The 21,942-nt window shown below is 36.6% G+C and overlaps 1 protein-coding gene across 1 annotated transcript in view; it reads left to right on the top strand.

Moving 5' to 3' along the window:
• Positions 1 to 12,990: 12,990 nt before the first annotated feature.
• LOC107749070 (acyl-CoA synthetase short-chain family member 3, mitochondrial-like) overlaps positions 12,991 to 21,942 on the top strand; it is a 36,842-nt gene continuing 27,890 nt past the window's right edge. The window contains exons 1-5 of the mRNA XM_016564119.1: positions 12,991 to 13,585; positions 15,754 to 15,898; positions 16,255 to 16,443; positions 16,560 to 16,694; positions 18,357 to 18,497. Coding sequence (XP_016419605.1) covers positions 13,185 to 13,585; positions 15,754 to 15,898; positions 16,255 to 16,443; positions 16,560 to 16,694; positions 18,357 to 18,497 — 1,011 coding nt within the window. The 5' untranslated portion in view covers positions 12,991 to 13,184. The remainder of the gene's footprint in view (positions 13,586 to 15,753; positions 15,899 to 16,254; positions 16,444 to 16,559; positions 16,695 to 18,356; positions 18,498 to 21,942) is intronic.

Raw genomic sequence — 21,942 nt, 5'->3', positions numbered from 1 at the left:
ATATATAACATTTCTGTCCCCCTCACTTCTGAAATGATGGCTACGCCCCTGCATACATGGATAAATCATTCACAATAAGATCTATAACTTAGGTTGAAATCTCATTTCATGTCGACTTTAAACTGTGAAATACAATGAAACACAACTGAGAACTCTGTTAAGTCTCAAGAGCTTTAAAAGAGAAATAAAACTTTACTATGGGGGACCCTTTTACACTCCCCACTATAATTCATTATGAGGATTTGAATTTCAATGTATCTGACAACAGACCAGGTTTTGCATTTTAATTTATATTCAATATTCATAATGCAGTCTTCTAGAATTTATTTGCATGATTATTAATTACTTTATAGCTATATGAACCCATTAGCTTGTGAAGCTTGTGAAGCTAGTGAATATAAATTAATCTTGGTGTATATATTGCAAAAATTAGACAATAATAATAGAAAGAATCAACCTTTTAAATAAAAAAGAACAGTGCTATAGTAATTTCAAATGTAGAGGAAAGTAAAAAAAAAAAAAAAACTGTGAAAAACAATCCCATACTTACAACGGATAAAGAACCTCAACACTGCAAATCAAGTGCGGCGAGATGCTGTTTGTCTAGAGGAGTGACCAGATCTCTGCCAGAGACTCGGTGTTGTCTTTCAAGTGAGACAAAAACTCATATCTCTCAGCACTGTGGAGGTTTCCTTTTCTAGACAGGATTTAATAACAAGGACATCAATCTATGTGGCAAGCGTACACATCTCAAACCCACAATTCAATATCGAGGACTGAGTCCATAGCAAATGATTTTTCTGTGTTAAAGGCACAGTTGAGGGTGTGACTGGGCACTGTGTGTATAGTATTTAAATGAGTATTTCCCTGCTGTCATATAATCTGCTCTGTCTATATAGTGCAATATAATTTGCATAAGTAACCTAACTGCACAGAGTTGAGGGGTCTTGTGGTAAATAGTTCCATTCAACTCTGAGAGTTGGAAATTCCAGCGTTTTACTCCAGCAGTTTCCAACCTCAATCTGCAACTCTGATCCACTGATATACAGGCGTATGACATCACAAGAACGTGGCGGCACATAGAGATTCACAAAGTTAATGATATCAGTGAGTGAAAGTTCCTACTTTACTGTACATGAATATAAATCCTGTAAATGAACCTCTCTAATCTCCATACACCTGCAAATGTTAGCATTGCATAGCATCGTTTATGGATGCAGTATGCCAGGAGACATCCTTGTTGATAACTGAACACCTGCAAAGCTAACAGGAGCCAATTTGTTTTTCTTTTTATGTCATTTTTTGACTTTAAATAGAACACAGTGTAACATGGAAGAAAAAAACAGAGCTGTACCAAACAAGAAAGTCTGAAGTTAATAAAAAAACAGGTTTACCGAGGATCATACTGTATATACAAAGAGAACAGATTGGTTTGAAGTCAACATGAAATGCCATTTGCAACCAAGTTTACTTCTGTAATTTGTTGTATATCCTGTTTCACTAAGAAATATGCCAAATTAATGTAGAGCTGGACTTTGCTTTATAAGGAATTGATTGAAACATGGGTGTTTCATACACAAGTCGCGATGAAACAGAAGTAGCGACATTGTTTGTTTTTTTTCGCATTGTGACTTACGTCCGGGTGTAACGGATTATCAAAAAAGAAAAAAGAAAAAGTAGAGCAGGGACTTTGTTCTATTAATCAGTTATTGTAGGCTTTAAGGGCCTTTGGAATTACTGAAATCATTTGGTGCAGTGATATGGAAATGTAAAGCGGTCAAGACTTGCCTGGAACTACTTTAGTCATGCATTTCCCCTTAGGGCATTCATCAGCCAATCAGATTCAAGCATTCAACAGCCCCGTAGTATAAGTGGTTTTAACGGTCAAAAATGGACAGTTGTTTTAGAGGCAGAGCAAATTACATTTTGACGCTGGGCACGATGAGACCATGAACATATTGAGTAAAAGAAAACAGGGTCTGTTTTGATTTCATGTTGACTATAAGCTGTTTTTTTTTTCTAATAATCCCATTGTCATCCATTACATTACAATTTTTGGTTCTTATTATATACTCAGTAATAGCTAGAGTGGATAAAAAAGCTTTCAGGACTGACTAGATGGTCAGCCAAGACACTTCTACACAATGTTTCACACATTTCTGACAGAACTGTTTTCCTGAGGATCACATTGTCTTCACCATTTTACATGCCAGAATAAATTGCCTGAGAGAGTGCTAGCCATCTGCCGCTTTCCAGATTCAGACGGCCATCCTTTACGGGCCAGGGAAGCCTGAGGAAAACGCTGGTCTCGGACAGCAGGCCTCCCAAAACAGCAGGAGTTAGTGCAGACACAAAGCAGTACCCTTCTCTGATATCCCAGGACCTCACTTGATCAAACCCTGTGAATTATCAATAATTGGCCCAACTGTGACATTCCCGACTGTAAAGGGCACATAAATCACCTCGCAGTATAATAGCTCAGACGGCGAGCTATGCAAGTCCCGCACAAATGACCTCACAGAGCGTTTGTCCCCTGATGTCTGACTGATACCACTGTCGGTCTTTCTAGACCCTCTCTTTTTGATACACACAATTACTGGTGACACAGACACTCTTGTTCGGATAAAAATAGTCTTAGATATGATCCCTTGATCTCATTCTCAGGCTGGACTGGGCTTTTATCTTCGAATGGACAGACTAAAGTGGACAGAAAGGGTTCAGAAACACTTTTGCCTAGAGAAAAGATTATATCACTGCTGTTTTATGCAATATAATTCAACGGTACTTTATACACGTCGTATAACCATCTTATGGTTGGCAACTGTCTTGATATTGTTTCGGGTTGATTTTCTCTGAATATCTTCCAAGAGAAATTTGTTCAAATTCAAGCGTGTCAAAGAAGAACACTTAATGTTTAATTTAGCAAAGTACTCAGGCAAATTTTGTCTTTCTGAATAGAAAAAGAGGACTTCAGACCAAAATCAATATACATGAGAATTCCAAGCAGTTGAACACAAATCCATTTTGTGCAAGGGTAATGCATTAGTAGAATGAAGCAAGGATGGCACGTGACCTAAAAACAACCCAGGACCTCTGTCAGCCTAATAAAAACGATCACCTACTCTATGATCTAGTTCAAACATAATGCTTTTACATTGCAGAGGAAAAGCTTTTAAACAATTGTTGGAGAGGAATATGTCATGCAGTGCTAATCATAGAGAACCTTGTTTGCATCCCACATAATTTCATTGACATTTTCAGTAAACTAGGAATTGGAGGCACATTTGATTGCATTTTTTTATATATTTGTGTTTTTACTGATTTGATTGACTTCACTTATAAGGTATTAATACACCAGTATTAGCATAAACATGATGGCTTTGTCCAGGAAGACTTTAGTTGTGACGTCTGCATTTAAACACAGGAATGATTCCCCCAAATCATCATTCTATGTGTGTACGGAATACAGAAACAGAATTTTCTTTACATTTCCATAGAGTACCATAATGTATGGGTTTCCTTTTCTAAGCTTTTACTTTGTATATAAATTTGGTTTCGACATTTGGCCCACAAGTGGACCGGCCCACCAGGAAAAGTTGCGTAGCTCCTTATGACCCATCCATCCATTGAATCAAGCAAGCCAGAGCAGCACCCTAATCGGTCAGTAGTCGTCCTCACGTTTTACTGCTCCAAAATTCCTATATTCCCTGTTTTCAATCTCTCCTTCAGGATAAGACTAGTACAGTTCTGTTTCCCAAACGCAAGCATTCCATCCTTATCTAAGATCTCGGTTAGAGTTTGTTATAGGACTATGAGTCTATGCTGTACACGTTGACAAAGTATATTATTGATTTTAGTTTGCTAGATTAGCCTTTCATATTGTACATAAGTGACACCTCCACATGTCCTGCATACACACTGAATACTCTCACAGCAAGCGGTTCTTATCTTTGAACAGCTGTTATTTAAATACAATTGCAGGAAAATCTCACAACCTTCAGTTAACCGGCCGCACCCAAAATGAAGGGACACACAAGGTTATTTTCTCTGTGATCAAATTATAGCTACAATTCAGGCTCCTCACTATGCCTGTTATAACCTCAAGCATAGCAGGCTTATTGCAAGAGATATTGAATAATGTGAGGCCTGTGGTGTTTTGGATTTCTGCTGTCATAAATCTGTCTAAGTCTGCTATCATTAAGCATAACAATTACTTTGGGTTTCTGGCAATGCTTAAAATATGTCACCAAAAGTAATCTGTTTCCACTTAAATTTAATTGCTTCTGGAGGTTCTGTTTAAATAATATAAATGAATAAGAACTACCGGGGCCCCTTTGTAGTTTCTCCAATATACTTTTCTAGTGTAAAATGTAGGTGGTCGTTTTCAAATATGTGCTCCCTGGGCCATCGGGCAAAATTATTGGGTAGCTAAACCACCCATAGACTCAGCAGTGTAAAGATGTGTTTACTTGGCCACACCATGGTCTCACCACAAATCTACGAGAAAATACAAATCATAAGAACACTATTTAATCTGATACAACAATCCAATGCATGATGTATTGCTGGCTCTCAGTATATGATCTGTTACATTGGACAACATACAAATCAAACAGAACAAACCATGCTGAGTGACGTGACAAACCGAGAACACTCCTATTAGCATTCTGATTGGTTGAATGGGTCGCCAATGTCATGATTGCATTGCTAAGTGCAAAAAGGGTCTTTAATTATAATAAGTCTAGTTTTTAGTTATGGGAAAACAGACTGATTTTCAATAACTGGTTCTTTCGAACAGTTCATTTAAAGTAACCATTTTCACCAATTTAGGTATTCCTTTATGTCATCATGACATGACAAACTGGTGTGGTGTGTTACATGCTTTTAAAATGTTCCAATAAAGACATTATGTAGGCATGCTTGATTCAGTTCATAATTATTTTTATTATTATTAATTATTTAAAATAATTGTTTAGATGTACATTAAACTTTCACTTGTTTCTTTTGGATTAAAAGGTTGTGCTGTTCTGTACGTGTTGATAAAACTGTCATACAATCTATTCATAAACAATATGTTTTTACATTTTGGCCCCCTGCTGGTACAGCCGGTGTACTGACGAAACATGCTACCTATCAGATTGTGCTACCAAAATATATATTTGCATTGTTTTATGGGTAAGCGTAGGTATGGGTGGGTAGGTTTAAAAAAACCTCAGACATGAATAAGATGATGGTAGCATAATCTGATGGGTCGCATTTTTCGCTATCGATTTGTGCTACCTATCTTTTTACTGGGAGGTAGCACAATATGAGCAGGTAGCACAAATCGTCAGAACACCGGCAAAGCCTTGCCCGGATACAATGGTGAGATTCCTCTACATTGGCATGCTTCGCATGGCACATGTGCGCGACTCATCATTTGTTTATTACAAACTCTTTCTTATTATGTATTAGAGTTCCTTTTGATTGACAATTTTTAGCTGGATAGTTCAATAAATGACTGAAGTACTTAAACGCTCTTCATCTTAAATATTAAACAAGAGTATACGCTTTAAATAAGATGGCAAGAATGTTGTATTAGATCTTCCCTGCTCATACAGCAGTAGTGATCAGAATCATCCTGAAGGGGGTTTAGATTAATCTCCATGAATATACTCAAGAGCTCTAGTCCTGAACCCCTGCATCTTAGTGCACGGGGTTAAACGCAAGACTTAAATTATGCAGACGCAAATCCCATGCACGACCTATGATCTTCGCAGTGAACTGACAGCAGCAGCTAAAGCACTAGACAGTGTGGCTCCTACCACTAATTTGCTCCCTGCAGTGTGAATGCAAGCCCTGTATTTCATATTGTTTGGTGTCTGCACAGTCAAAGTAATTACGGGCACTAGACAAGTCTTTGGCAGCTCGTCTCTAGTTTATTACATTCTTTCATAATTGTATTGTTAGAATGAACTTTGCTCATTATTTAGGCCTCACAAATACTGTAACAGCCATCAGGAGAGGTGTACTATAACCTTTTTCATAGACTGATTCATGGTTAGATAACACTACTTTGCTCATGAGTAAATTGAAGACTCAATTCAACAGGTCAACTATTCCTTTAAGAAAATTCAGATGTTTCAAACTTGCAAATGCAGGTTGGTTTCAGAAATAACAACACTGATGGATTGCTCTGTCAGTCCTCCAGCTGCGGACAGATGTGCAGTGGTAAAATATAATGGGATGGATGGAGGGCTTAAAGCCAGAGAGAAAGATGCCACAGGGAGATTATGCTCTCATGGCCATATGGGACACAGCCTCTGGAAAACATTCTGCTGGAAAAAAGTCCGATTAACAGAGTGCTCTGGGAAGCTTTTCCGATGAGATTGAATTGATTTCTGAATGGATGCGCAGATTTGAGAGCTAACAGCAGGAGAGAAGTAGAGAGAAGAGACTATTTTAAGGTTGTGTGAATGAGTATAGTAGCTCGCATGAGCAGAAACACTCTGATTCATATTTCTCTGAAATGTGTTATTTTAGACCTGTATGTAGGTCAGGGTTGAGCAAATTTCACAATTTAAAAATTAGCTGTTAGAATTAGATTCAAATTGGCCACGTCCCACAGAATCAACTGGAATGACAGGATGAGGAATTTACTCAGTTCCAAAAAATGTAATATAGTCACACAGTGCAATAAATGAATTAGTTGTGTGAGAAAACATAAACGTGAATTCATTTTGACTAATTATGTCTTTTTAATGTAATGCATCATTTTTTAATTTATATATTTGTATAAGAAATATTTTAATATAAATAAAATAAATAGACTAAATACTATCAACACAATGAACAGCCTCAATAACGTTTTTAGTATATATTTATAAAGTATACTGTATAGATATTGATATGTTTCAGATTTCTGAAATATTAAACCTGATAAAATAGATAGAATACAAAAATATTTAAATAAAGGCTTTGGGATAAATTAGGGGATTCGGGGAAATGAAGTGTTCTTTGTATAGTATATATAGTAATATATAAACTTATTAATTAATTTCATTATTTAAAAATGTAATTATTGATTAAATTAAAAATAAAAACAATTACAAATGTATTAATTTGTATGAAATTCATAATTTTACTCCCTAAATATGACTTACTGTTCTGCATCCTGTTTACTACCTCAATTCAAATCCAGTTCAAATCCAAGGATTTAAAAGGCATTTTCAATTAAATCCTGAATGGCGCACAATTGTATGATGTGGATGTAAAGCAACAGGTGAGGACACAGTTTAATCTGTGGCCTTTAGCAAAGATGTCACCTTTTTTCTCCACACCTGATCTCAGCTTGTTTTAAGCGGAAGAGCTGCCTTATTATTCAGTGTAGAAATACTACGGTTCGTTCGATGTGTCTGCAGTTTCCTCAAGAAAACAGCATCTAGTCAATTGGCTGTCAGGAAGTTTTGGAACATGACACCACATCCCTGTAGGACGCCTTTCACACAGAGTCGTGTTCGGTGCAAGGATAGCGTATCGTGAGATGAAAGTGGCTTGAAGGGGGCAGATACAAGACGGCTGCTGTTAGCTAACATATGCGTGCTTGAGAGACAGCTTGCTTTTGTTATTTTTTCCCCCGTTTAGCATGGCAGAGGCAGATGTTGTTGTCTGATTCATGATGAATGGAAGCGTATATGTTGCTTTGACACGTCTTAGAAGACAAACCAAACAGCACGTCATTGTGATATTTGGATATGTCAAACATGGCCTGCTTGTGTGCTCTTCTTAGTGGTGTTTGTTAAAGGGGTCATATGATGCTGCTAAAAAGAACATTATTTTGTGTATTTGCTGTAATGAAATGTGTTTATGCGGTTTAAGGTTAAAAAAACACATTATTTTCCACATACTGTTCATTATTGTTTCTCCTCTATGCCCCGCCTTTCTGAAACGCGTCGATTTTTACAAAGCTCATCGGTCTGAAAAAGCGAGGTGTGCTCTGATTGGCCAGCTATCCAGTGCGTTGTGATTGGCCGAATTCCTCAAGCGTGTGACGGAAATGTTACGTCCCTTACCATATTGTGATGTCTGCGGCAACCACATGTGACGGCCCCGTGCTGGACTCCGCTTCGTCCACGGGTAGGTATGTGGGGGCGTGTTCGAACGAGCCGTTTTAGGTAGGTGTGGCTGACTCTTAACTTTTATAAAGAATATCTCTTTGGATTTGAGACTTTAGTCTTTGCAACTTTACAGATCTTCTTTATGCACCAAGAGCTTGTAACACTCCAAAGAGAAAGGAAAAATTGAAATCGCATCATATGACCCCTTTAAAGCAAGTGTCACTATTACCGATCCTCATATTTTGGGTTAAGGATTTGAACAAACATTTATCATAAAATATAAAAACCTAGTTTTATTTTTGCTTGTTTTGTCTCTGCAAAATTTTGCAGGAAAAATCTAGTCATTTTAATAGTAATCTGTGCATCTAAGCGTTTCATGTGAGAGCAAAAACAATTCCCCATGCAGATTTTGCTTGTGTTCAGGTTGCTCATGTGAATTCGCCTCATTGACTAACAGAAAGGTGTTTGGTTTGAAAGTGACTTCTGTGTGAGCTGTGCTTCATACATCGCTACACGAATGACAATAGACAGTGGACCTTTTTGCTCATGAAGTTTAACGAATATGACCACACCTTGAGGTTGCAAAAGAGTAACAGCTGTTTAACTAGAAAGCCTATAACATCGCAGACTTAACTAATCGTGTATTTTATCAGCAGATGGAATATTGTCTGACAGTGACCTGCAGGTGGTAATAAAGGAATATTCTGGGTTCATACAAGGTTGTCCATCAACTTGCAGCTGCACTAATTAAATTGCCACTCATAAAATCTCATGTGAGATTGCAGCATGAGTGCCTTTACACTGGAGTAAGATCATTGACACCCTCCCACATGTTCACATCAGGGTAGCAGACAATATAACAGGCCAGACAAAGTAAAATAGAAATATTTCCAATCAAACAATGGTTGCACTATTACTGCCAGAGAGAGAAAGAGTTATGGCAATATGAATAGCACTATTTTAGAAAGTCCTATACTGACAAATTGGCGCTGGGAGAAAGTTGACGGGCATTAAGTTCTAAGGCTCGATTCTTGTCTAGAATCCTGCAACACAGGGAGGAAACTAATTGAAGATGCGCAGTTTGTGTGATGTGCTTGCTGAATGCAGATCAGAGATGAAGACACGCGGTGAGGCTATTCAGAATGCAAAACCTGAAACAAATACATCCAAATGGAGATTTGAGGCGAATGCCAGATGCCAGACAGAACATAGACATTTATGGAGTAATTTGATCATTCAGCACAAGACGATTTTGCTAAAAGGGGTTATAAGGTATCAAATTTACCCTGATCTTTTGAGATAAAAGACACACTGGAACTTCAAGAACAGAATAATTCCCTAGTCCAGTAAGAACATTTATTGAAATAAGAGCGCTATTTACTGACCTCTGACTTCTTAAGCCCATTCTCAGAGATAAAGAGGAGAAAGCTGGACAGATGCTGTTTATTTCCAGAAGAAATAAAGATGAGACTAAGGGGGCATTTACAAGACACCATTTTCAACTAAAAATGGTGCAAGTTTTTGAAAATGATACCGTTATCATCTCAGTGTAAACAACAAAAATGTGAATTTGTGAAAACAGTGACGACATGCGCATGCATTGAGTCTATAGGTATGGAACAGGCATAGTGTTTCTTTACAAAGTGACATTGTCAGCTACTGGCCTGGCATGCATAATACAGTGTTTTTAGTGGTTTTTGTGGATCCTTGTGAACAGGGATCATTTTGACAGCATTGGTGTCTGTACATGAAAGCTTCAAAAATGCAAAGAAAAAACATTTCATTTTTAAGTACATCATTGTCATGAAAACATACCCTAAAATATGATTAAGTCTTGTGCTGTTTCTAGCTGCGTGTAGCACCTACTGCTCTGCATATTCTTCTGAAGGATCCCGATCTTAGTAAAGTATGACAGAAGTTTTAGTTTTACAGTGTTTCTGATTATGTCAGTCTGACCTTAACAGTTTGTGTGACACAATTAAAATCGCAATGCAATTAAGCTTTATTCCAAAACTATAAAAAAGTATATTTGACAAGCACAAGACAGCATAGAGGGTGTCTAATTTAAATGTAAAAAGGTTATCAAAAACTAAAATAACATGGGTTTTAGCACGAAAACATACTTATATTACACGTGGACCTCAGGGAAACTATAAAGAAAAACTATTTTAAAAAAATCAAATAATAATAGAAATGTATGATATTCTCTGTATATATACATTTTCAGCAGACTCCATAGTGTAGTTGTTGTTTTTTACCAGCTTTTTATGCTGCTGTTTTGCAGTAACTGTTGGTTACATCATTGTTTTGCAACCAAAAAGCGTAAATGTCACCAATCTAGCAATGTGCATCATACTGCAATTTATATTTATCTTATTCAGCTCTATTAAATCCTGAGCAATTCACTTCGTAATCTGTGTACAGACAATCTGCCACACAGGACTAGGACCACTTAGCATTAATCGCCTCAGCCACTCTAATAGAAAACATTGCACAAGCGATTTGTAAATCACATCATCCCTTAACTGCCAGCAAGACTGATGAATGACTCAATCACAGTGTCCAGGTTGCACAGTTAAAATGGGACTGCAGTCAGCAATCAGAGAGGGGTATGGACACAGACCGTAGGCATTACTGACTGAAATGGCTTGTAGTCTTGCGAGAGCCATGGATAAGATATGGCCTCTGAAACCATTCTAATCTAAATCTAAATCTAAAAGGAATAGTTCACCCAAAAAAATTCAATTCTGTCTTAATTTACTCACCCTCATGTCTTTCTGAACCTGTATGAATTTCCTTCTTCTGTGAAATACAAAAGGAGATATTTTGCAGACTTTCCAAGCTGTTCTTTTCCATTATGAAAGTAGACAGTGAGTGTAAATGTTCTACATGAATGCAATACTCAAATGACCTATTATTTTTAACTAAATGTGTACATTACGTAGAATACTGGAGGGAAAAATCCGTAGAAAATGGAAATACTAGGCAGTATACAGTAGTATATAATGCACAGTATTCAGTAAGTAGTAAGCTACTGTAGTATTCCATTCGGAACACAGTCAGACAGAAAGAGAGAGAGACAGGATCACAAACATGAAGAGTAGAAGATTATAATGAAGATTATATCCTATAGCCATTGTTTATTCACCAGTATGTCTTTTAGATGATAATATTAGCAATAAATATCCTGGCTCTATTAGGTTTCCTTATTTCCATATTTAAGCAATTTCTTATGACATTAGTATTTATGATTGGTTCCAAACATCTGAAGTCAAACCGCAAGTGTGTAGGTGTGACTTCATCCTAGTGCCCTCAATTTATTGCATTTATTACCATGGGCTCTTATTAACCAGGCAGCATGATTTTACATTACAATCTCGTTCTGTGTTATTGATTTGACTGCAAGTCAGGGGGGCACAAGAGTGTGCTGAGGGGGTCCGTGGAAAATTTCAGACACCAACAGTTCTAAAGACAGACTGGGAATAATCAGTTCACAAAACTGAAGACAAAAATAATCTCTTTATTTTAATCTCCTAGCTTGCTTACAATCTACATACCTTCAAGAATAGTTTGTAGTGTTGTATTTGTCTAGGGAATTTCTCTGGTTCGCTGTTGCCTTCGGCTTGCTCAACTGAGTTTTAAGGCAAAGATGCTTTGGAACAATATTTATTATGAAAAATACTGTACCAATAAAAGTCAGGTGACTTGTGTCTCTTTTGTTTAGAAGCTAACAGTACTCAGAGTAGAAAAGACTGTCAGCTTATTACAAAGTAAATATTTTCCACATAATATTTTAATTTGCTCTGGTGCAATGACAATATAAAAGCCAAAAACATGTTGTCTTTTTAACCCTACTGTATCTGATACACAAATTTAAAGGGGTCATATGATGCGATTTCATTTTTTCCTTTCTCTTTAGAGTGTTACAAGCTCTTGGTGCATAAAGAAGATCTGCAACAACTGCCTCGTTTGTAATGGGTTTTATTGTTTTAGTCTCGTCGCACTGGGACACGGCATCACAGTATGGTAGGGGCGTAACATTTCCGTCACACGCTTGAGGTATTCGGCCAATCATAACGCACTGGATAGCTGGCTAATCAGAGCACACCTCGCTTTTCAGACTGATGAGCTTTGTAAAAATCGACGCGTTTCAGAAAGGCGGGGCATAGAGGAGAAACAATAATGTACAGTATGTGGAAAATAATGTTTTTTTTTTTACTTTAAACCGCATAAACACATTTCATTACACCAAATACACAAAATAATGTTCTTTTTAGCAGCATCATATGACCCCTTTAAGACCTCTTAATTATCAACATGATATAAACCTGCATACAATCTACTACATGCCTTCGGTTCTGATTGATAGTTTATACTTTTTTATTAAGTAAAAGGCCTTTTAGTGACATTCTAAATTTGCATCAACTTAGGTTTAATTTATTATATTATTATTTATATAATATAATGGTAAAATTGATTAAATATGTTCCAACAGGCTTTTAAGGAATGTTTATTTATACATGTCTCAAAATTTTTCATCATATAAATATCAGAAACTGTACCAAATTCCATATTCTCACTCAATTTTGGCCTCTGAATAAAACATACTATGTCATACTTTGAGTCATAAAAGCCTGATGTATCAAAAATCAACAAAAATACAGTATGCAACTTTGTATTTATTTATTTTTATATCACATATGTCAGGTTTTACAGGTTTAATATCACGCTTAACATTTGTTCTAGAACAGCGTGTCTGGCTGTATATATGAAAATATATAGCTGCCTTCATATTTGGAGATTATTTGCATTAAAAAGTTATAGGCTATTTTATGCAGACTATAGCATTGCTTAACATTGTGTTTCATAAATCATGCAGGGGCACCTCAGAAAGCCCCAACATTACGTAACGATCACATTGCATGGGTTGCAGTATCTTGGAGTGGCCTCTGGCTGTGATCTGAAGTATTGAATTATTGCGCGGCCATTTTTGAGTTGAGAAATTTGGAGCTCACTTGAATCAGCGTTGCTCGTCAACAAACACTAGAGCTGAAACGACGCGATAACGAACAGAAAACCACAACAAACATGCGTCTTTACCAAACTACGCGTTTAAAACACATCTGCATTGGAAATGTAACGGTGTCTAGAGTTAAGGAAAGTAACAAAACAGTGAGTGCTGTTGGTTCAAGATGTTTGTTGGGTCTGAAGTTTTCATGCACAGGTGTGTCTGGACCATGTTACCTGCAGAAGGTACAGACAAATATCTGGAATGGGTGTAAACCGCTGATTTATACGCCAAACAGAGCTTGTAACACATACAGGAAACATTTTATTCGTACCTTTTCATCAAAATACACATATGAAGACGCGTTCGGCCTGGCACGTGACAAACCCGAAAAGTTCTGGAGTGAAGCGGCAGATGGTATCACTTGGTTTGAACACTGGACTCAGACTCTGGATAATACGGATACAGTGTTTCCAAAATGGTAAGTACAGCCTATACACTAGGGGCCGTTGATATGTTGCCTTTTTGCGGTCAATAGTAACAGAATTTAAGTGAAAGCAGGGGTCTGGGGCTGTTTTTAAAGGGATTCACCCAAAAAATGGTGTGAGGGGCAATGACAGTCTCAGTCACCATTCGCTTTCATTGTATGGAAGAATAAATGCAATGAAAGTGAATAGTGACTGAGCCTGTCAGTCCTTGGAATTCTGCAAAACAACTTCTTTTTGAGTTTCACTGAAGAGAGAGAGAGAGTCAAGGGTGAAGAGAGGAAGTCGGGAGTGTTTGTGAAATTATGAGGGGGAGTAAATTATGACAATACTTTAATATTTACGGGGGAAAAAATGATTTTCTTTTTAACATGACGCGCCCACTTTTAAAAACGTGACGTAACGGAATGACGTCTGTCTGACGCATACGTGTCTAGACCAATCAACAGCGCAGATAAAACGCATAGACTGCTTCCCGTGTGTACGCCCACTTTTGTTTATATATTATTTTGTTTCCTAATCTTAGTAACATTAAAGTGGTAAACTAATGCATATTTAAGACAGGCTTTTCATTTTTTAAAATCATTTTAGCAGCTGCAGTGAGTTTGGGTTTATGGTGGGAAGTGGGACAAAACAGGGTGCAAAATTGAAAAAATAAAACCTTGTACTCAGACAAATGAAACTACATTTATGTATCTTATATGTACTAAGCTACTGAGCTATGCTTTGATACAACCTCCCAACTTTTCTCTTTTTTAACAAAATGTGCTTTTTTACCTTGGACTGTGTAATATAATTTCAGCTTTATCTTTAACAGCATTCAAGATGTTTTTAACATTTAGAAAATTAAATTGAAGGTGATAATTGTGTTAAATACATTCTATTATTAATCCCTCATGACATTTAAAATTGAAAATATTTTTATTTTTAAACCTAATAGCAGTTACCCTTGCTGGACCTGTTTTGTCCCATGTCTCAAGAATGACTGAGGTGTTACTTAGTGAGCTGTGGATAGACATTGAATAACTTAACTGAGAATGTGTGCAGTTCATTATGACTGTCCTTGGTTCTGACATCTATTGATGTATATTTTGCATTTCAAATGCATTACAGCCATCTAGTGTCTTGGAGGGTGAAAAGGCCTAATGTCCATGAATTCATTTTCATTTGGGTCGAGTTCGAGTTCATTTGAGTTCATTTGGGTCAAGTTCCTGAAGTAAAAATTCCGTTGATTTTCTCCATAAGGGAATTGATTTTGAACAGTAACTTATACATCTTTAAAGACAGACATACTGTGAGTTACAAGGTTGTTAATCACTGGTAGGGCTGCACGATAAATCGCATGCGATATTTAACGCGCATCTTGTCAGAAAGCCGGTTCTGTAATCAGCGGTAAATCTCCATCACCTGCGGGCTTTCACATTGAGCAGCATTAACTACACAGAGCCGTTGTTCACTGACGAGCTGCGCCAAACCACGTTCATATTCGCGCGAGTTTTTGCGCAGCTCGTCAGTGAACAACGGCTCTGTGTAGTTAATGCTGCTCAATGTGAAAGCACGCACGTGATGGAGATTTACCACTGATTACAGAACCGGCTTTTCTGACAAGATGCGCGTTAAATATCGCATGCGATTTATCGTGCAGCCCTAATCACTGGTATATACTTTTGTTGAATCCATCAGACTGTATTATTCCAACTTATTTAAGTAATCATGTTTAACAGTGGTATTCCTGGTGGAAAAACAACATTACATATTACCCACATTTATCGTTTAATTTATGTAATTCATAATACTAGTCATAATTACACAGTCTTGTACTTTAGTCTTTTTGTCAGATTTTCAAATAGTTTTTTGCTTCAAATCAACATTTGTAATGTGATTTACCTCAAAGCTGGTTGGTTTGGTTCATGCCGTTATAACTTTTAAATGAAGACTTTTTAAAATCCCTATATGAAATATACTTCTGGAACCAAGGTAGCTGGAAAATTGAATGGCCACTGTTGCACTTTATTGAAATTAATATTGATTAGTGCATGATGGTAAATGGAATTTTAATCATGTTGATTGATAACTTTAAAGGTACTTTAAACTGATAGTGATTACAACATGAGTATTACTTATAGTTCAAATATTCCTTTAAGAACATCTGTTTTCATTCCAGGTTTGTTGGAGGAAAGCTGAACATGTGTTATAATGCTGTCGATCGGCATGTGGGGGATGGAAGAGGCGATCAAGCAGCTGTCATTTATGACAGTCCGGTTACGGGCACTAAACAGGTCATCACATACAGAGAAGTGCAGGAGCAGGTAAAACTGATAATGCGTCACATTAGCAACATTTATTTGGCAGGCAAAAAATAAATTGTTTTTTGTCAATAGTGTAGCAATGTATGAAGGTACAGTTTCTGTTGGTCAGAATTCACGTCCACGACCAACTTGAACCCGTTGCAAAATCTGCATGGGGAATTTTTTGTGGACAAAATAAAGTCATTTCAATAGGAATTCACGAGATTAGGAATTGTGTGGATTCCTATTGCTAAGAAAATTTGCTAAGCAATGTTAAATGTCAAGAACCTTCTTCCTCTTCCAAAATGTTGGACCAGTTTGCATTTATATGATTCCAGTTTGTCCATAAAATTCAGCATCCACACCCCTGTTTGTAGGTGTCCAGGTTGGCGGGTGTCCTGGTGAGGCATGGTGTGAAGATGGGCGACCTGGTGGTGATCTATATGCCTATGGTTCCTCAGGCCATGTTCACCATGCTGGCATGTGCCCGTATTGGTGCCACCCACAGCCTCATATTTGGAGGATTTGCCTCCAAAGAGCTCTCCGTCCGCATCGACCATGCTAAGGTAAGCCATTGTTTTTTGTAATGAAAATGAATAACAAATAACTATTTTTGTAAATGCATATATCTGCTTAGGTTGCGAAATCCGCTTCCCCTCTTAAATCATTATTTCCCCCACAGCCCAAGTTGCTGGTGACAGCATCATTTGGCATCGAGCCGGGCAGAAGAGTAGAGTACATTCCCCTGGTTGAGAAAGCTCTGGAGCTCAGCAGTCACAAACCACACAAAGTCCTCATCTACAACCGTCCCAGCATGGTGAGCTCCCAGAAACCCCACGGCACTTGGACGCCAGTCTCATTATCAAACTGGCCCACTTTCTGCTGCCTATTAACTATTAAAAGAGAAGATAATGCAGTCACAGAATAAAAATGCTAATGTGGTCCCCTTTCTTAAAGAGAGTACCTCTAAATTAGACTTTCACGTCCTCATTCTCAAGGAGGCTGGCACTTAACCAATATCAATCATTGTAGAAGGAAGTTAGTCATTTTTATAGCTGCAATAACATACCACTCAAGAAATTATTAGCAAATCAAATGTTCAAAGGGTTCAGCATTTCAACAAACTCTAGAATCTTTTTCCTGTTTTAAAGTCTCTTAAATGGGTTTTCATATGTTGCTACATTTTAGAATCAGTATGTTGATTTCACAACGCAGGGAATTACTTAACCTTCATCCTGTGTTGTCATGGAAACTGTTAGCAAATAGCTTTTTGATTTTCCAGCGGTTTGGGTTACAGGATGAATCCCGCATGGTTGGTGAAGATGAACACATCTTGGAAATATATGAGTTAAAATCATATGCGAGGGGAGAATTTGCCAGCCCCAGAAGAGCACACTCAGAGTGCACATTGTATTAGTTCTTAGAAGATTTCTACATGGCAGGATCTTATTTACGGAAGATTTTAGAATATTCAGAACGACTTAATTGGCATTAAAACACATCTAAATGTGTGTTCGCACTTCACAACAAATATCAAAACACACACTAATGCAACTAACCCCACCAAATGTTGCATTTTGAGTTTTGTTGAGGCAGTGACCCCCCAATCCACTTATAAACGTAATTAATAAAATTAACATTAGTATGTATGTCATTTAAAAAAAAGGGTTTTCCTGAAAGAAAAATAGAAAAAAGAGAAAGTCATACAGCTTTGAAACAGCATCTGCGTGCATAAATCATGGCAGAACTATTCAGTTTTTTACATCTGCCTGGCAGTGTTGCTATTGTTAACTAAAACTAAAAGTAGTACTAAAACATTTTTGTTAATTGAAAATATAAATATTAGATGAAACCATAAATATTAGATGAAATATTACATTTCTAAACAAAAAGGTAGAAATGTTACTAGTTACTAACTGAAATTAAAAATAAATCTGAAATAAAAAATGTAAATATTAAAAAAAACAAAAACTAAAAAAATGGCAAAAGCACAACAGAATGACTAATGAAAACTGAAATTAAAACAATAAATATTAAACTAAAACCTAACTCAAAATATTAATAAAAACTATAAACGTATGTAAATAATTCTAAAATAGCACTGCTGCCTTGACTGAGCAATTTGTTTTTTAAAGTGATAGTCCACCCAAAAATTCTGTCATCTTTACTCACCTTCATGTAATCCAAACCTGTATGACAATTTTGAAGAATGTTGGTAACCAAATAGTTTTAGATCTCATTGATTTTATTGTATTTTTGTCCATATAATGGAAGCCATTGAGGGAAAAAAGTTGTGTGGTTACCAACATTCTTTAAAAGATCTTCTTTTACGTTCCACAGAAGAAAGTAAGCCATACAGGTTTGGAACGACATGAGGGTGAGTAAATGACAACAGAATTAAAATATTTGGAAATTAATCTCTGATCATTCTGAAGGACATACATTCATCCTGTGTCTAACACTGTTGTTTTTCCCACAGGAAAAGGTGTCTATGTGTCCTGACCTGAGCTTGGACTGGGAGGAGGAGATGGCCACTGCCCGCCCTCACGACTGTGTGTCCGTCCCCGCTCATCATCCTCTGTACGTCCTGTACACCTCCGGCACTACTGGTACTCCTAAGGTAAATTCTTGGTTATGACGGAACACAGCGATAAAGCACGGAGCTGAGGAAATGGATGAAATTGTTTGCTGTGGAGTAGATCCATTCTGTCAGGGGCTTTGTTTATTGCATATTGTTTTAGCTGGAGATCGTGAGCAGTACGCCTTTATAAACTCTCTTGTGTATTCAAGATAAGAGGGAAGGTGCTCGTTTTAGTATGAAGGTTTTAGCCTGTAGCTGTGATGTTGCCTGATGCTCTAGGCTTTTCTCTAATAAAAAAGTAACAAAAACTATTATGGCACTGCCATACTGTATATTTGGCCATGTACCTTGAAGTACCATGCAAATAATATTTGGTTTGTTCATATTAAATTTAAATGATCCTATATTATTAAAACGTCAATAGGAAGTCATTTTAGGAAATGTCAAACAGAATTTACATAGTTTTTTTTTTTAACCGTGTCTTTTCTTCTTCTATCAGAGGATGAACAAGAAGTTAAATACAGTAAAAATATAGTTTTAAATAATATTAGTTTTTTGACAAAATATAACTCTACTTGGTAATAAAAAGAGTTATGGTAGCACTTTATTTTACAGTCCTGTTCCACATGTACATACTATGTTATTGTAATTACAGTAACTGGGTAATAATTAGTGACTAACCATGAACCTACCTCTAAACCTAACCCATGCAATTACCTTATATTTCCCAGTACGTACACTGTAAGTACAGATAAGTGCACATACTGTAAAATAAAGTGCATTTCTAAACCAAATTTATATACTTGGTTTGTTTTCAGATTAAATTAAAATGATCCTGTATTATTAAAATGTCATCAATAGGTCATTTTAACTGACAGTCATTTTAGCCATTTTACATAAATTCTTTTTAACTGTGTATTTTCTTCTTCAGTGAAAAGATGAACAAGAAGTAAAATACAATAAAAATATAATTTAAAATAATTGTTTTTTGAAACCATATAACAAAACTTATAAGTAATAATAATTATTATATTTTAAGTTTTCTGGGAACTTGATTTAAAAATAATATTTGCGCTATTCCTTAAAATTGATTATTTGTTACAAGGGTGTCTGCTTATGGTTTCGCCTTTTTTAAGGTGTCCTTGTTACAGTGTAATTATACATTTAAGTACTGAGTAATATTAATTAACTACATGTACTTACTATATGGTTAGGGGTAGGATTATGGTTTGGCTTAGGGTTACTTGCATGTAATTATGCATAATTAATTGTTAATTTAATAGTAAGTACATGTAACGTGTAACAAGGACACCTTAAAATAAAGTGTTACCTTGCTTACTATAGGACACTGTTACAATAAGGCACTGTTAATGTACCAAAACAATAAACTCTTAATTTAAGGAATCATGTTTTGTCATTATGTGAATACTTGCTGATCAAATTCATTGAAAGAAACCCTGAAAGCACCTCTCTTTGCTCTTCCTGCAAATTACCGTCATTATTTTAATGAGCAGTATTTTCGTCGCAGCTGGCTTGACTGGGTATTGTAAAGGCGGTTGCATTTTAAATATCCCATGTCAAGTTAAAAATGCCTCATAATCATTGCAGTATTCACAGTGTTGCTTAACCAGCAAGATAATTGTGAATATAGTGTGAAACTTTGATCATCATATATCACCCACCCCTAATCTTTAACTTGTAATTGCGACATGATCCAGGCAAATGTCCAGGCCGCTAAGCCCCGCCCATTTTCACAGCCTATTAGCCATTCTGCTTGCTTGTTCTATTATGCTTCCACCCCTAAATAACATGTTATTTTGTCCGTTTAGTATTGTCCAAGAGGTGAACAGCACCTTGAAATTTACATTAGCATGCCTCAGGTGCTCTTTAGTATCTAACAACTCACTTTTATGTGTATACTGACTGAAAAAGAGGCAAGACAAGAGAAGAGAATACATGGAGCACAGGAGGAAGTTACAAAGCCTGAAGGCAGAGCGAACAAAGCACAGCTCTCCACTGACACAGATTCCAGTCGGTATGAAATATCTGGCCCAAGGCAATGGTGCCCTGTACATAAACCTTTTGCTAATGGCCTGTGCTCGCTCACGCACACACCTCAGATTTATAGATCTAAGTGTGTTTGGCAAACACAGGATCTAATTACCTTCTTACAACTCAAAATGTGTCCCTCGGTATCAACCCTCAGCCTCATTTACTGACAGTAAATTTGATTTAATTTACTGACAGTAGGGACAGAATGAATTGTAATATGAATAATGGCGATTATTTAATTGTGCTTTGTTCATCTCATATACTTACACCTTGACATAATTTTTTCATGCTGAACTTGGATGAATGCAATAAAATACATGTTTGTCCTGAATGCTGTGTAAACAAATATTGGATAGAATGATTATTTACATGAATAATAAAAATATCAAATAAAATGAAGGCTAATTGTATTGCCCTAATATTAAAGTAGATTTTTGTTCTTTGTTTACTATACTTTTAATCACAGTATAATTCTTTTTTTTTTTAAAAATTGAAAGTTTAATTAGGTAAGGACAAATTAAATTAATCATAAATAACAGTAAAGATGTCTTTCAAAAATGTATTGTCCACTTCACTTTCCATTTATTGTTTTTGTAAGCCAGCCATCTCAGTATAGTTGTTGATATGAATATTAGAATATTATGGAATAATTATGTATACATTTGTTCGCTTTCACACTTAAGTCTTTACTTGAATAAAAAGTTAAAGCACGGCTGCACCATGAAGAGACACTGAAAAATTCACATTTCATGGCATTTCCACAGTTGCGTAAAACTTCCCTAATTTGAACGTTAAAGGGATAGTTCACCCAAAAATGAAAATTTGGTGTTTATCTGCTTACCCCCAGGGCATCCAAGATGTAGGTGACTTTGTTTCTTCAGTAGAACGCAAACGAAGATTTTTAAGTCAAACCGTTGCAGTCTGTCAGTCATATAATGGAAGTGAATGGGAATCACGGTTTTGAGAATTAAAAATACATACACAAACAAAACCAAATTAAACCCTGCGGCTCGTGACGATACATTGATGTGTAAAGACACGAAACGATCGGTCTGTGCAAGAAACTGAACAGTATTTATATAGTTTTTTAACTCTGATTTTCACCGCATTGTCTGAACTGTCCTGAGCCTCGACAGCCGGCGGCTGATGCGTCTTCTTCCTCTTGCTTTACGGCGGATCGCAGACTTATAAGTGCATTACCGCCACCTATCTCTCAAGTGGACCATTGACACTCCTAATTGAGATTGTAGATAGAGTGTCAATGGTCCACTTGAGAGATAGGTGGCGGTAATGGCTGTTGAACGCGCTCAGGATGCGCTCTGGACAGTTCAGACAATGCGGTGAAAATCAGAGGTAAAAAACTATATAAATACTGTTCAGTTTCTTGCACAGACCGATCGTTTTGTGTCTTTACACATCAATGTATCGTCAC

The sequence above is a fragment of the Sinocyclocheilus rhinocerous genome, unplaced genomic scaffold (assembly GCF_001515625.1).
Source record: "Sinocyclocheilus rhinocerous isolate Xijiao unplaced genomic scaffold, SAMN03320098_v1.1 scaffold1642, whole genome shotgun sequence".
Classification (NCBI taxonomy): Eukaryota; Metazoa; Chordata; class Actinopteri; order Cypriniformes; family Cyprinidae; genus Sinocyclocheilus; species Sinocyclocheilus rhinocerous.
The sequence above is the reverse complement of the archived record's forward strand: the minus strand, read 5'-3'. Positions and strand labels throughout refer to the sequence as shown.